A 17,382-nucleotide genomic window follows, 5' to 3' on the forward strand; every position below is an offset into this window, starting at 1 on the left:
TTAAAAGTAAAAATCAACTGCCTGGGCAGCTCTACTGCATCTCAGTCAACAAAACCCCAGGGTGGATTTTTACTTTCTAGACCTGGACTTCCCACCTCTGTGTGTTCACATTGGTTTACATAGGATCTCCAGTGGATTTCACATTTTACAGAGACTCTAAGACTAGATAATTACTAGGGCATTACACATGTTGTAAAGTAACCTTTGACATTGCAAAGACTGTTGTTAGTGTAAAAAATATCTTTATATTAAGATGGTTCTAACTGTTGTCTGTCAGTGCTGTTAGCCAATCAGAAGAGATATGTTTGCATGACGAATATTCATGAGCAAGAGACAAAATCCTACTGTTTCTTCCTGGTCAATCCTCCACCGGACTAAAGCACGGTTATACCGGATCACCGGAGCATTTTTTCTTTTTTTTAAATTACAAAAAACATTCTTTAATAGAATGAGGTGTAAAAACGTTTGATAATATTAGCACAGAGTAAACAAACTGTAGGAATTAGACACTGGAAATACATTTTAGATGTGCAAATGACATGAGTGGGGATGGGTGGAGCTATACAGCATACTGTAACCAGCCAGCAGAGGCACTAGACCAGGTTTGTGTACCTTGGGCCTATAGTACCATGAGTGGTAATGTGTATGGTGGGTATGGAAACCACTGTACAGATGGGTATGGGTATGAATGGAGTATGGGCATGTATGTGTGTGTGTGTTTATGTAGACATAGGTATAGAAGATTATAAATGGGTATGGGAGGGTACAGGGGCAGATCTCAGCACAAAAAATTGTGTTGAATAGCTTTAGCATCACCATCCACAGCATGACCTTCATTCAAATTGAGTTTTAGTTAGAGCATCTGTAAGGCTAATTAGGGAAGACTGTGCATTACCATCCAATTAGCATGATGCTAACTGCATCTAAAAAAAGCCTTTGACAGTGTGTGGAATGGCTAAGAGCAGCCACATAGCTGAACGTCTGGACCGGCACTGACCCTCTCAGAGCCTCTCATTGGCTGAACTCCACACACACACACCTCTTACTGAGAGTCTTTAGGATCTCCTACAGCTTATATAACACACACACACACACACACACACACTTAGCTAAAGGAGCTCTGTACACAGATCAATAAAACACTCTATAAACCCAAACCTTATCCCAGACCAGCAAACAAGCTGATTAGCTCCGCCCACACACACTACCGGCTTTCCAGCATGCCTTGCAAACCTGCAGGGGCAATCTCGCTCTCTCTCTCCCTCTTTCTCTCTCCTGCTCGCTCATCCCTCTCTTCTCTAAATCTTCTCCAGAGAGGAGTTTAAGGACATACCTTCAGATTATCCAGCATCTCACGTGTCATCAGAACCCTTACACCTGACACACACATACACAAATAGACACAAACACACACACACACACACACAAAACACGTGATACAGACCTGCAGCGCTTTCCATCCGAGCGATTGACAATTCCATAGCTTGTGTGGGCGTGTCTCTCCCTCTCTCTCTCTCTCTCTGCGAGTGTGTGTGTGTGTGTGTGTCTGTCTAAGTGTGTGTGTGTGCTCTTTAGAACAGGTAGAGGGCTGTGAGGCGCTGAGCTCCAGAGCTCGGACCATTTAACGGTTTTGTTAATACCCTACTTACAGATTTAGCCAACCAAGACAATCCAGCAGAGGCTGCTAGCCCCGCCCACTCTGTCCTTACACACACACGCACACACACACTGCTGCATTTCCGTGGTAACGCTGCCCTTTGCCTCCTTAAGTGTTGTTAATAATGTAATAAAACCTGCTGTAGAAACAAGACACGCATTCACATACATACAAACACACTTATCATTAAAAATGTGTGTAAACCTATTTGTAACAAGACATGCCAAACATCTCAGCATGGAGATGTAGAAGCTCCTAATGATGTTCTAATGGTGTTCTGTGATTATCCATCTCATGCAGTTCCTGAAAATGTTGCTGCTGGTAGGGGAGGAGTTTTGATGGTGCATCTAATAGCAATACACTACAAATTTTCAATCGAGAACAGGTCTGTAGATACAGGTGGCAACAGTATAGTATCTGCTGAGGGAAGCAGCATGCGGACAAGCACTGTCCTGCTGAAATAGTGGCCACTGGATCCGCAGGACCTTATTAACGAAATGCCAGGCTGTTAAAGCACCTTTAATAAAGCCCAAATTTGACTCTGGCACACTGTCTCCATTAGAGCTGCACGATTTTGGAACAATTTACATTGCAAATGTTCTTTTTTTGATTATATATATCACAATGTTAAACAATGCAGGCTCCATGATGTCACCAGCCCTGCCCCCACCTGTGCGCTCTCTCTCGTCGGGACCAGTCAAGAGCTGTCAGAGTCAGTGCAGAGCTTTAATCAGGCATTTAAATGGCTTTTAAAAGGTAAATAAGAGCATTTTTCAGTGATTAAAAGCGTGAACTCAGCTGTAACTGGAAATATCTGCTCAAAAACTATGCCAGACTGAGGTGCACAGCTTTCGACACGTGTGTTCACAAGCACGTGCCCAACCATGTGGATGGAGGCCATACAGTTACCTCATGTTTACTCCTCCTCCTCGTGCTTCTAGCTCAGGCAGCAGCAGTATGTCACTCACACAGACACAGAGACAGCGCTGTGTATCAACTTCTTGTATTACGAATCAAAACATTGCAACATGACCTGTTTGTTTTAATTGCCATGACGATGCTTAAGCGATATATCGTGCAACCCTAGTCTCCATACACGGATTCCTCCATTGTCTTTATGAAGACAAAAAAAGTGGGACTCATCACTGAAGATGACCAGCTGCTATTCTGCTTTTGTTTTGGTGAAGGCAACCAACAAAGATATAAGGCATGTTTCGACTCATTAGACTGCTCATTAGCCAATCAGAACACACATGATCTACATTGTGTATGTTCAAGTGCTTTTAATGTATATGTATTAAAAGTAAATGAATTATTACTGTAATCACTATGCCTAATACAATATTTACTCCTATCAACTTCGTACAGTATGTAAACATGAGCTCAATAATTTTATCGTTATTGGCCATCATGTTTTTATTTGCAAGTAGAGCCAATTAATGTGGATGAGCTGGTGTAATTACAGTTTAAAAACAGTTTTTTTTTTATTCTTTTCCAATCTGAATACTCTAAATTGGCTAAACATATTGCTCTATAAATTGTAATTGCATAATTATTAGATTATCATTATATTAATAGCATAAAATGGCTTTAAAATGTCAATAATTTAACATTGAGTATTTATGTTTCAATAAAAAACATCAATATTTGATGACACATATTAATAATGTATCAAATCAAAAAAAAAAAAAAAAAGATACGATGTATTGCAATATCAATATTTTGTCCAGTCCCCAGGAAGAATCACAGTGCAAAAAATTAAACATACAGAGACACTGACCTGCTTACACACCTTTATTCCTCCTTTTTTAAAAACACACACACACACACACACACACACACACTGAGTGGGAGATACAGATCACACTCCAGCTCTTTACCAGGTTTTCTTTAAAGATCAGACTCGTTCATACACACGGTCTAGAATCTCCAGCAGCGTCCGCAGCTCTCGGCCCGGATCCGTCTCTAAACAGACCCATTATCTCCATCTGATTACAACCAACACCCCCAACACCCCCCACCCACCTCTCTCTCACACACACACACACACACACACACACACACACACACCACCTCGCTGCCTAGCAACACACAATTAAGGATCACGCGTGGCACGGAAGCGAGCAGCAGTCCGCCACTATCAGACAGGAAGTACACGACCAACAAATGTCAGCTATATGCAAATGAGCTTGTTGAGATGAAAGAATGTCTTCTATCTTGAAGAAATGGGAAATGGGAAACTGGGGATAAGGGGAAAGGGGCTTTAACAGAAATGGAATGGTCACATGCTAACAATGCTAAAGCATATGAGCAGAATCCAGGAATATCGAAAATATTCTGTATTTTCTTTTATTGGGACATAAAACGCTGTTAAAGCTTCACTCCTCAATCCGTATTTATTCACATTATGCCGCAATTTTTTCTAGATTCTGTGTGGTTACAATAGTACATTTGCATATCTCCACCCATTCAGTCTACAGCAGTTTTTCCTTTATAAATCATTGGTTGTTCGGATCAGCAATTTCAGTTGAATATATCATATAGCAGATCAACACAGTGATATTTGAGAAGTAAAATGAAGTTTATAGGATTTACAGAAAGTGTGCAATAATCCTTTAACTAAAATTAGGCAGGTGCGTAAATTTGGGCATCTCAACCGAAACATTACATCAATATTTAGTAGATAATCCTTTTTGCAGAAATAACAGCCTCTAAACTCTTCCTATAGCTTCTAATGAGAGTCTGGCTTCTGGTTGAAGGTATTTTGGATCATTCTTCTTTACAAAACATCACCAGTTCAGTCAGGTTTGATGGTTTCTGATCATGAACAGCCTGCTTTTAATCTCACCACAGACTTTCAATAATATTCAGGTCTGGGGTCTGAGATGATCATTCCAGAACGTTGTACTTGTTTGTTCCTCTGCATGAATGCTTTAGTAGATTATGAGGAGTGTTTAGTGTTTAGGGTCGTAGTCTTGTTGAAGTATCCAGCCCCAACTTTTTCACTGATTCTTGAGCATTGTTCTCAAGAATCTGCTGATATTGACTGAAATCCATGTGACTCCTTAACTTTAACAAGATTCCCAGTACCTTCCTGGCTCTCCACTGCCCGCTGTGTTGTTCTCCGGCTCTGCAGCCCTGCACTGATTAACATTAACACACTCAGTATCTGTTTCTGTATTAGCCATAGCTCTATAGTTTGTGCCCATCACATTCTTATATTCATAAATTAGTACCTGTTATATTACCCATAGTTCACATTAAATCTCTGTACTGTTTTGTTCTGTTATTTGTTTGTTGTTTGTTATTTGTTTGTACTGAGCGGGTCAACCCGAGTAGGATGGGTTCCTCGGACTGAGTCTTGGTTCCTTCCAAGGTTTCTTCCTCTTAAAGGGAGTTTTTTTTTTTTGTGACAACCTTTGTTGTAAAAAGCGCTATATAAATAAAATTGAATTGAATTGAATTGAATTCACTGATCACACAGCCCCACAGCATGATGAACCACCACCAGATTTTATTGTGGGGAGCAGTAAAGTGTTTGTGTTGGAATGCTGTGTTCTTTTTCCACCATGCATAAATAACCACTCTCCAAATAACAAAATTTTAGCTTCATCAGTCCACACACAGAACCTTATTCCAAAATGAAGCTGGCTTGTCTAAATGTGCTTTAGCTTTAGCATACCTCAAGCGACTCTGTTTGTGGCATGTGCTCAGAAAAGGCTTCTTCTGCATTATTCTCCCATACAAACTCTCCTTGTGTAAAGTGTGATGCTTTGTCTTTGGTGCTGCTCTGTGGATTGACTATGACTGTTCTCTTCATCCTTCTTCTCTGATTATCTGAGATTTTTCTTGGTCTGCCACTTCGGGTCTAAACTAGAACTGTGCCTGTGGTCTTCCATTTCCTCACTATGTTCCTCACAGTGGAAACTTCTCTTCAGAGAAGATGCAAAGAGGAGAAAAACTTTTCCTTTTCTCATAATTGAATTTAACTGTGTATGTAGGTCAAGGGTCATTGAGCTTACCAAACAAATTTTGTGTTCCAATAAATAGTGCTAAAGGTATTCAAATCAATAAAACGAAAAGGATGCCCAAATTTATGGACCTGCCTGATTTTGTTTAAATAATTATTGCACACTCTCTGTAAATCCTATAAACGTCATTTCACTTCTGAAATATCACTGTGTTCTTCTGCTATATGATATAAAAAATTGCTGATCTGAACAATCAATGATTTATAAAGATAATTATCAGTGTTGCCCAAACTTTTTCATACCACTGTAAACCTGCTGTTTGTTGGCTCTCTGATACACAACATCTGCAACCAATGCTGAAACAAAAAAACTAATGTTACTGTTCAATATAAATTATGCTGTCTTTAAACTTACTTTTACAATATTTTGGGTTGCCAAGTATTCAGCGCATCCCTAGTTTAAGGAAAACATCTCCAAGGAGAAAAACATAAATTATTTGTACCATAATCACCTGGAGCACAATGATTCATTATCCACATCACTGTATACTTATACTAGTCTGTTAAATCTATTGACTCTCTTTCAAGCAGGCCAACAGACTCACAAAAACAACACAGCAATCCCACAATACACTGCTCTAATCAATTATTAACACCCTTCTTCTGACGAAGAACACTGACCTTCAGCACGGCTGCTGCATGCATAATGAACGCAGAATAAGAAACACTATGATGTGTGAGAGATTAACACTAAACCACAATTTCTCCTTGGAGAAGATTCAGCTGAAGGAATTCTGAATTCCAAGCTGGAAATATGGATAATAGCTTGTTTTGAACTGGGAGAAAGAGTCCTATGAGTTGATCCTATTGTTGTAACAAACAAACTACTTCTATTTTTAGCCTGTAATTTATAACAAAGTAGAAATGCACAAATGTTCCTTCACTCAATGTGTGGCTGAGACAGGTATCAAACTTTCTCCAATTGGAGAAACTCACTTTTTAAATCCACAGTAGACACAAATAATTCTCTAAAATTTGTGATTCTTTCTTTAGTATCATATCAGATATATATATATATATATATATATATATATATATATATATATATATATATATATATATATACAGTTGTGGTCAAAAGTTTACATACACTTGTAAAAAAACATAATGTTATGGCTGTCTTGAGTTTTCAATAAGTTCTACAACTCTTATTTTTCTCTGATAGAGTGATCAGAACACATACATGTTTGTCACAAAAAACAGTCATAAAATTTGGTTCTTTCATAAATTTATTATGGGTCTGCTGAAAATGTCACCAAATCTGCTGGGTCAAAAATATACATACAGCAACAAAAATTGTCAATTTTGGTGATGTAGCGAGTTGTGTCAATCAAATTAGCTTCATGTCATGGCCTCTTCACTTCTTGTAAGTGATTCTGATTGACTACAGCTGTTGACTTCTCATGAGCCCATTTAAATAGGGCTCATTTGACCCAGTGATTAGACTCAGCTACAAAAGCTACAATGGGAAAGTCAAAGGAACTCAGTGTGGATCTGAAAAAGCGAATTATTGACTTGAACAAGTCAGGGAAGTCACTTGGAGCCATTTCAAAGCAGCTACAGGTCCCAAGAGCAACTGTGCAGACAATTATACGCAAGTATAAAGTGCATGGAACAGTTGTGTCACTGCCACAATCAGGAAGAAAACGCAAGCTGTCACATGCTGCCGAGAGGAGATTGGTCAGGATGGTCAAGAGTCAACCAAGAATCACCAAGAAGCAGGTCTGCAAGGATTTGGAAGCTGATGGAACACAGGTGTCAGTCTCCACAGTCAAGCGTGTTTTACATCGCCATGGACTGAGAGGCTGCCGTGCAAGAAAGAAGCCCTTGCTCCAGAAAAGGCACCTTAAGACTCGGCTGAAGTTTGCTGCTGATCACATGGACAAAGATAAAACCTTCTGGAGGAAAGTTCTCTGGTCAGACGAAACAAAAATTGAGCTGTTTGGCCACAACACCCAGCAATATGTTTGGAGGAGAAAAGGTGAGGCCTTTAATCCCAGGAACACCATGCCTACTGTCAAGCATGGTGGTGGTAGTATTATGCTCTGGGGATGTTTTGCTGCCAGTGGAACTGGTTCTTTGCAGAAAGTAAATGGGATAATGAAGAAGGAGGATTACCTCCAAATTCTGCAGGAAAACTTAAAACCATCAGCCCGAAGGTTGGGTCTTGGGCGCAGTTGGGTGTTCCAACAAGACAATGACCCAAAACACACATCAAAAGTGGTAAAGGAATGGCTAAACCAGGCTAGAATTAAGGTTTTAGAATGGCCTTCCCAAAGTCCTGACTTAAACCCCATTGAGAACATGTGGACAGTGCTAAAGAAACGGGTTCATGCAAGAAAACCATCACATTTAGCTGAACTGCACCAATTCTGTCAAGAAGAGTGGTCAAACATTCGACCTGAAGCTTGCCAGGAGCTTGTGGATGGCTACCAAAAGCGCCTAGTTGCCGTGAAAATGGCCAAGGGACATGTAACCAAATACTAATGTTGCTGTATGTATATTTTTGACCCAGCAGATTTGGTGACATTTTCAGCAGACCCATAATAAATTTATGAAAGAACCAAATTTTATGACTGTTTTTTGTGACAAACATGTATGTGTTCCGATCACTCTATCACAGAAAAATAAGAGTTGTAGAACTTATTGAAAACTCAAGACAGCCATAACATTATGTTTTTTTACAAGTGTATGTAAACTTTTGACCACAACTGTATATATATATATATATATATTTTTTTTTTTTTTGCCCTGTCTTACTATTATTTTTTATTAAACTTGTCTTTTATCTATTTCAGTTTAAATACTATGTTAACCTCCTTTAATACTGATGTGGCAAGAGATTTTAAATAGGTTCTGATACAACTGTAATGTTTGTAAAAGTCAATAATACATATAATAATACAATAAAACATATAATTACAAAAAAAAAGAAATGTGCAAATGAACACATACAACTGTTTTACTTAACCCTGTCAATATTTTGCCCAAATATGTTGCAATTTAAGCCAGTCCAATGAACAACCATAAATTTCTCCATATTAGGTATTACCTACTTTATAAGAAAAAAAAATCCACATAAAGCACATTTTAGTTTTTTAATGTAAAAAGTTCTGTGCTTTATTTAAATTTATATTTCTTCACTAATAAAGACACTAATAATGACCTCCAATAATAAAGAAATGATTTCTCCCAAAAGAAAAAAAATGATGATATATGGTCATTTGTTGGAAAGCCCCAATAGTTTCAATGATATATTCTACCTCTTAAGAGTCCAAACACATCTTATCTGTCTTTCCCTCATTAATCCCCAGAAGATCCGCTGCACTTCCTGAGACTTTCCCTTCTTTAAGCGCTGGTGTACCCACGTGCCTGTGCCTAGAACCAGTGCCTTCTGTATCCTATTAGCTGTAATGGGATTTCAGGGTTTAAGACTTGATTACGCCAGCAGAGGAGGAAAGTAGAGAGTGACAGTGCTCCAGTCAAATCCCTAAAAACACATCTAATATTAGACCTAACAATGCAGAGTCGTACAGCTTCTAATCCATAAATGTTTGCTTTGCGCTGTCAGGGAATTAGATAAGCAGAACATTTGCTTGACATAATCAAAAACAATATTTAAAAACAAAATTCCAGCGGGGATTGGAATTCTGCAACAGCAAAAGACCCCCCCTCCTACACTCCCATATAATACCCAAAAGTCACTTATATACCCTAAGTATATTGTAGCCTAAGTTCCCTGATATACCCTATGCTTCCCTACATTCCCTATACATTTATACAGTTCCTTATTGTCCCTAACAGCTGCCTAAATTTCTTGATATACCCTACGCTTCCCTATATTCCATATACTACCCTATACTTCCATATAGTTCCCTATACTCACAAATAGTTCCATATACTCCCATATAGTAGCCTACACTCCCTTACATACCCTAAGCTTCCCTATATTTCCTATACTACCCTTTACTCCAATATATTTCCCTATATACCCTATACTCCCCTATAGTAGCCTAAATTCCCTAGCATACCCTTTACTTCCCTAAATTTCCTATACTACCCTATACTCCCATACAGTTATAGTTCCATATATTCCCTATACCCCCTACATTCCCTGGTGTACACTACACTTTACTCCCCTATACTCCAATGCACTCTCCAAATTCCCTAAACTTCCATATAGTAGCCTAAATTCCCTGATATACACTATGCTCACTTATACTACCATATACTCCCATATAGGTCCCTATACTGCCCAGCAGAAGCCTAAATTCCTTGATATACCCTATGCTTCCCTATATACTCCCATACAGTTCTCATACATATTCTATATACTACCCTATACTCCCCTATAGTAGGTGAAATTCCCTGATACACACAGCCTTATACTACCCTGTACTTCCATATAGATCCCTAAATTCCCTATACTTCCTATAGTAGTCTAAATTCCCCAATATACACTATGCTCCCCTATTTTCCCCCTATATTCTAACTCACATACATTCCATAAACTGCCCTTGTCTCCTTTATAGTACTCCAAATTCCATGATATACCCTAATCTCTGTAAACTGCCCTAAACGTCCATTACTCCCCTACCCCATATTACCTATACTCCTCTATACTACCCTATACCACCTTATACTTCCCAATATTCCTTATAGTACTTTATACTCCACTATAGTTTCCTAGACTGCCTATTTCAGACCCCATACTCCCCTTTATTCCCTATACACCTCTAACTACCCTATACTCTGTATATTAACGTATACTATCCTATTTAACCATATACTAATCAATACTCCCTACATTACCCTGTACACTCCCTATACATACCTAAATTCACTTATACTCCACTATATCACCTTATGCTCTTACATTCTCCTTTACGCTGTTATATAATTCCTATACAACCCTATACTCCATAATCATATCACCTTATAATCCCCTACATTAACTATAATTATAAATATTATCCACTTCTAATACTACGTAATACTGCCCTATGCTAGACTATACTAACCTACACTCCCTATACAACCCTGTGCTAACCGATACTACCTTCTACTCCTTTTACTACTCTATGCTGCTATATTATTATATACTGTCCTTATTCTTTACATAGGCTACAGCCTGATACAACCCCTATACAACACACAGTGTAAAGCTCAAAAAGACTTTTAGAGGTTGGTTTCATTATGGCAAAATTAAATAAACTGTTTAATACAGGTGATTGTTTGCTTGCGATCTCAAATGTTTAGGGACCAACTTGACCAACTGAGATATATATTTCTCCATTCTGCTTGTTTTGTCACACTTAACCACATTAGCCTACTTTACATTATCTTAAAATTCTTTGTGAAACTGCAATGGATGAAAACATTATCTATTTCAGATTTTATTTCTGCCAAAATTTCAGAATTGTGCATTATTCTGAGAAATGTTTGCATGGAAGCCCTGAAAAGAGCAGCAATTAGGCCAAGAACTAAGAATTGAGCTTTGCTAGTTTCTTGAACAATAACGAGCCACAGCTTTTACAAAATACACTATCTTAAATCAACAGCTTGTCTTCTATACATACTGGGCTGCAGCACATCATTAGTTATAAAGATCTCCAGTCAATGTGAGACATTAACATTTTGAAACGGTTCCACCATTAACAAAACATCAAATCATGTAAGATAGAACAGCATACGCTTGCCAGAGCTTTGAAGATGGGCCTAAGATGTTGCATCAGATCTGAACCGCGAACTATGAACGGGATCTTCTTGTTCTTATATTCTCATTCAAATGCAAATGAAACACACATAGAGCTCACACACACACACTCGCATGAACAAAGAGGGATGAAAACTCAAACATATATTCAGTCCATCGCTAAAGAGGGGCTTTCCAATTTCCATAATAAAATTGTAAAGCGAGTCCGCTGAAGCATTTCAGGAAGTTCAGCCGAGATCTCTAAAACCAGAATCCCAAGGGCACCCGGATCAAAACTCACACTGCACGGAGTGTATAAATAGAGTTAAAGTCTAAAAACAGAGCTCTTAGGCAAAGCTGCTTTTCACGTCCAACTTCAACGTTTGCCGTTAGCACGACTTTCACAAGTGTCACTTTTTAAACGCTGTAAAACATAAACACAAAAAACATTGGAAAAGCCTCCCACCAAGCCTCTCCTCCAAACAAAGAGATCCATTTCATGTTAAAGGCATAATTTATGCATGGCAGAACAGCAGGGAACGCATTAATGCATTAATGATGGACCATAAAGCGTAGATCTAGCCATGAAGGGCCTAGATCTAGAACCTTGAGGACCACACTCAAAAGTGCAACAAAAACATACACAAAAGTGCAAGCTAGAAGGTAAAGCAGAGACAGAAAAGAAGCATGGAACAGTAGGAAGGAGAGGAAGGGCTGTTTACTTGTATCTGGTGAAGCCATGGTGGAAACGATGACCGGAGGTCCTGTACGTCTTGTCATCTTATTATTCGGGTTAAGGGTCTGAGCCTGGAATGTGGAGGAGGCCACGGGCATGACAGCACTTTCCACAGGGACAGCTCCTTTCCGCAACAGCTGGGGGCTGTGGTGAGGGCTTTGGGCAGATTGGGGCAGATGAGGGAGACTGGGTGCTCTCTTCATTAGCTCCATGGGCGTGTATGTACCCGAGAATGTTTTAGGTGCTGGACCAGTGGTACCCGGAACTCCTGACTGCTGCTGCAAGGGGAGAGCTGACATGGCAAGACCAGTATGGGCGTTGTACATGGTTAGTGGTCGTGGTTGAGGCAGAGCAGTGTTGTATGCTCCAGGACTGACCGGAAGCCCCCCAAGTGGGCGTACTCCTGGATAAGTAGTAGTTTCTAAGAGATGCTGAGAAGGTGCACTGCTCGGTCGGCGGCCGAGGAACTCGCCCATTCTTGGAGAGATGGCCTGCAGTGCACTTGCAGGCTGCTGCATGAGGTGGGAATCCATGTTTATACCCTGAGGCTGGGTGTAGAGGTCATTGCGGTGGCTGAAGCTGTTGGAGCGGGTACGCATTGCTGTGGCACCAGTGGCTCCAGTCTTGCAGTTGAGTACAACCCTGGACAGAACCCTGGCCTGGCCTAGGTTGGGAGCCACAGAGCGGATATCGTGGTCCTCCATCATGCCCAGCATGGCAGTGGAGTCAAAGCCTTGCTGCAACAACAGGGTTATGGTGTTCTCAGACAGGCCTTCTGTACGAAGAAGAGTCAGGAATGCCAGGTCCACTGTCCTCTTTGGGTCCATCGTAACAGCTGCTGAAGGGTGGTGGGATGGGATTCCAGCTGTAAGTGGAGCTGGTGCAGCTGGTAACATAGTTGCAGTGGCAGGATCGTAGGCAGGATCATAGGGCAACCTTTGAGCAGGCACGGTACCGTAGACAGACATACCTCGGGGTACACTTCCGTCCACAATAGGAGCTGTAGGATCCACTACTATGCAGGTGGAAGGAGGATGGCAGGGGTCCAAAGGAAGGCCGTTGATGTCGCCGTAAACAGAATGGCTCGCTAGAGAGGCCTGATCGGCCGCAAACCTGGACACGGCAGACTCAATCCCAAAACAGGCAGGAGAGGCAGCCCTACTGCGAATACGCTGACTGTCTGGGATCATCTTGACAGCTAGTGAATCCCTATACAGACGGCTCATCTCATGAGCTGTGGGAGGCGGGGGTGGAGGGGGAGGAGGAGGCGGTGGAGGAGGTGGGGGAGGTGGAGCAGGGGCAGGCGTAGGAGCAGGAGCAGGGGCCGGAGCTCTAGCTTGCCCTTGATCCCAGGCAGACCTGACCCCACCTGTAGCCAGCCCATAATGCGAGCCTGATCTGTTAAGAAGGTGCTGGCTCCCCCTATAAAAGCCCTGCAGATCTTCCGGCGGCTGGGCAGATAATGCAGTGTCAAACGGGTAGTAATCAGGAGGAGGAACGGTGCCCCTCACAGCCATTTCTTGCCCAAGGTAGTGGTTGCTCAAGTCAGGAAGAGGACTTACGCACAAGGAAAATTCACCATACCTCTCGGGGCTGCTGTAGAACTCCTCCGGGCAGGCAAATGACACTTGATCGTGCCCTATTCCAGGATTCAGAAGGGAGCAGGGTGGCAGGAGAGGATCAAACCAAAGTTCGCCGTCGCTCCCAAAGGAGACCGAGTTCCTTCGTCCCGCAATGGTGACTGAGTGGTGAGGACAGGTAGCTTTCTCCCACCACCCCTCAATCCATCCCAACCAGACCTTGCCAAGAGAACGACTACAACAGCAGGACGCAATTCAGGAACAGGAGGGACAACAAAAGAGGGTGTGAGGTGTGGAAAGAAAAAAAAGGTCAGGGGTTCCATTACACCTCTCATGTTTCGCTTCAAAGAAGCAGGTGGAGAAAAAGGGGATGAAGTATAAGGGATCATTTCACCTGATCTCCAGCAGGCATTTTTTTTTACCCTCCCCTCAGGCAATGCTATCATGTGGCCACATATTGGCAGGCGGTCCCTAAATTATTCAGCCCTGGAAACATAAGCATGCAGGGGGTAGCAAAATGGGACAAGACAAAACACACAGACACGAGCACACAGTTTACACACTCACAAAAACCCAACACGCACCTTACGAGGCCTCCATTCCATAATACTCTAGACAGTTAGGACTACCACATACGGCTGTCGCGTGTATGTCGCGTGGAACAAAGTGTTGGACTAACACGAGGGAGAATGAAAGGCCTGGAGGAGGGGTCACGCTAATCCAGTGGGGTTTATCCTTTTCTTTGGCAAGGCCATTTTACTAGCCCTTGCCATTGCTGCGAGGGATTAGGCAAAATAAAACCTGCTTAACTTCACTGCCTCCTGTGACATCACTTGAACCACAGAGAGAGCGAGAGAGTGCAACATGCACTTGCTCTGTGTGGCCTGCTCTGTTTACACTAGGTAGTTACACTCGTTACCAGAGAGATCTGATCGCAGGCCTGCAATCTATGCCGCAAAGAGAGTATGAAGTGCTTTAGAGCACCGCAGAGACGGAGTCAGGTCACGACACTCATACAGAATAGTTTCAAAAGACAAACAAAAATAAAATCAAGACCACAATGACTACAGTTCCACATTTGTGTTGGACATTGATGGAACTTGACTTCCACCTGTAGCCTATTTATACAGTTGACAGGGAACTCAAGTCCATGGATTGTTGGCAGCCACTAGGTAGGCATTAGGGAGCAGTGAGGACTAAGGGCCTTGCTCAAGTGCCCAATAATGACAGACTGGTTATCTGTCATCAATAACCCACTGTTATTTACCCACTGTGCTATTAGTACTTTTGATGCTTTTAAAAGTCTGGGTAACCATAGATGTCCTGGCTGTTTGTTGTTTAATTTAAATTAAAGACTAATTTGTTTTGTTTCACACTTAAACAGGATGCAGCTGAGTAACACTGAATTTCTTGGAACTATGTCAAAGGACGTTGCTCCAAAGTGAAGCACACTTCATACACAGCAAAGAAATGCAGATTACATTTAAAGGAGTCATTTAAAAGATGCAACAGATGTATGCTTCCTGATCATCAGTTACTCACAGCTCTTTGGGCACATTCAAAGTAAATGGAGGAAAAAGGAAGCCTGCAGAACAAAGTTTGTCTTAAATTAAAATGTTAATTTTCTGCTTCAATTCCAAGAGAGCATGCCCCACACCTTTCTGGTGATGTCTGCTGAGCCTCATTAGTAGCTAATAGCAACTACTGATTATTTTGATAATCAATAAATCAATTAATTGATCAATTAACTATTCATTGGTAAAACATAGTAATAGTAAAAAAAATATTTCCAGCATTTCATTTAATAAATCAAACTGTAATTGTAATTAACAACTTACTATTAATATAAATATTAGTGTTTACATGAAGAATTAACCAGAGATTTACATTCATTTTATTATTACCATTTTTAATAAGTGTGTGTAATTTGAATACATATAGACTTGGCTGTGATTATCCAACATTTCCATGCATCACCAGAGTCAGAAAAGACTAGGGGTGTGCCATATCGTATCGTACGTGATAATATCACCAACATTTTTGAATATCGTGAACAATATAATACCCTAAAAACATCGTGCCACATCACCTATCCCTAATTATCACTTCAGGGTACTATTTTCTTTTTTTAATGTTTTTAGCAAAAGAAAAATTTACACTGTTCTCATTGTCCATTATATATCTACTAGAGACAGATTATATCTGTCCAGTATCATTTATTTTACTTTAATCCTGGATATATGGAGATATTTGGAGTGCATTATTGTTAGCATCATGACATTCTGGATCATTGACTTCTATTACGAATCTGATCAAATTCTTGTATTTTTTATATCTCAGGTAGTGCTGTGACATAAATCGTATGCAATAATAAAATAAAATTTTTGTTGCAGTAGGGGGCTCACTGGGGGTTCTGTATTCTGTATTATCTATGTTTAATGTTTTGTCTGATTCTTTGTCCTGTGATCATGTTTCTGTAAAGCTGCTTTGTGCCAACACCAGTTGTTAAAATCACTATACAAATAAATTTGATTTGATTTGATTTAGTGTATTCTTGAAAAAAAAAATCATTTATTTATATTGCCAAGAGTATCTTTATCGCGAAAATACTATTAAATATTGTGATATTATTTTAGAGCCATATCGCCCACCCCTAGAAAAGACCATAAAAAAGGCTGTAACTGCCACTATTTTTAAAGTGGAACAGAAAATTCGCTGAGATATACATTTACTAAAAATGAGATGCATCTTGTTTAACTACTCTAGCAGGCTCTAGGAACTTTGAGTATAAAAAAATAGAACTTGTCGCTAACGTTAACTTAAAACTACGGCTTGTTTTGGAACTGCTGGTCAAGCGGTCACATTTAAGGTGGAATTTTGGGGGTTGCAACTGTACATATGTGTAGAATAACGTAAGCCCAAATAATCAATTATTAAATAATAGTTGTCAGCTATTTTAAAAACTATTTTTAAAATATTATTTTAAAAGCTATTTTAATCGATTGGTTGTTGCAGCCCTACTTGTTAGACTGTTTCTGTGTATTTTTTTGTGTGTGGTCTACACACAGTCACTATATTTTATGTATATATTTATATATATATTTATGCATTTTATGTGTTTATTAGAAGTTGGTACTTTGCAGTAGTGGAACCCTACCAGTTCTTGTGTTGTACATTTTATTTATTTGTATTTTATCACTGTTTATGTAAATCACTTTGAATTTCCCACTGTGTATCAAAGCTGCTATACAAATAAATTTGCTTTCCAAACAGGCTACTGAGAAAGAGTCTACTGAAGACTTGCCCTACCCTAGTCTAGACTTAGGGACTCAATATTTGGAACGCAACCTGAAGCCTTTCATTTCTCAGGGACATTTTGCTGCTAAAAAAATAAAACAAAACCCACGTCCCCCACAAAGCCCAAAAAATCAATAGGTCAGTCTCTACTGGTGTTTTGGAATCAACTGTTGTGTCCTTATGAAGAAGTGAAAACGGACTAAATAAAAGGCTCAGAAGTTGAACTGAGAAACCATGTAAGGCTGTATAAAAGACCAAAGGACACTTTCAATCATGAAGAAAATAACAGTTCAGTAGGTCAAGAACAGCTTCAACAACAAGCAGGTCAGTCGCCTTAAAAAAAAAAAAAAAACAGGAGGAGGCGTCCACTGTTCAGGGACAAGATCT

General features: G+C 40.1%; 1 protein-coding gene across 3 annotated transcripts in view; it reads right to left on the reverse strand.

Annotated features, from left to right (window-relative positions):
* Positions 1–17,382, reverse strand: part of LOC103043993 (C-terminal-binding protein 2) — a 126,087-nt gene that overhangs the window by 26,681 nt on the left and 82,024 nt on the right. The window contains exon 1 of one of the 3 annotated variants that reach the window (XM_022666039.2): positions 1,445–1,542. The exons of the other annotated variants lie outside the window; for them this stretch is intronic. Coding sequence (XP_022521760.1) covers positions 1,445–1,481 — 37 coding nt within the window. The 5' untranslated portion in view covers positions 1,482–1,542. Of the gene's footprint in view, positions 1–1,444; positions 1,543–17,382 lie in introns of those variants that run through there. 3 annotated transcript variants of the gene reach the window in all.

The sequence above is a fragment of the Astyanax mexicanus genome, chromosome 15, assembly GCF_023375975.1.
Source record: "Astyanax mexicanus isolate ESR-SI-001 chromosome 15, AstMex3_surface, whole genome shotgun sequence".
Taxonomy (NCBI): Eukaryota; Metazoa; Chordata; class Actinopteri; order Characiformes; family Acestrorhamphidae; genus Astyanax; species Astyanax mexicanus.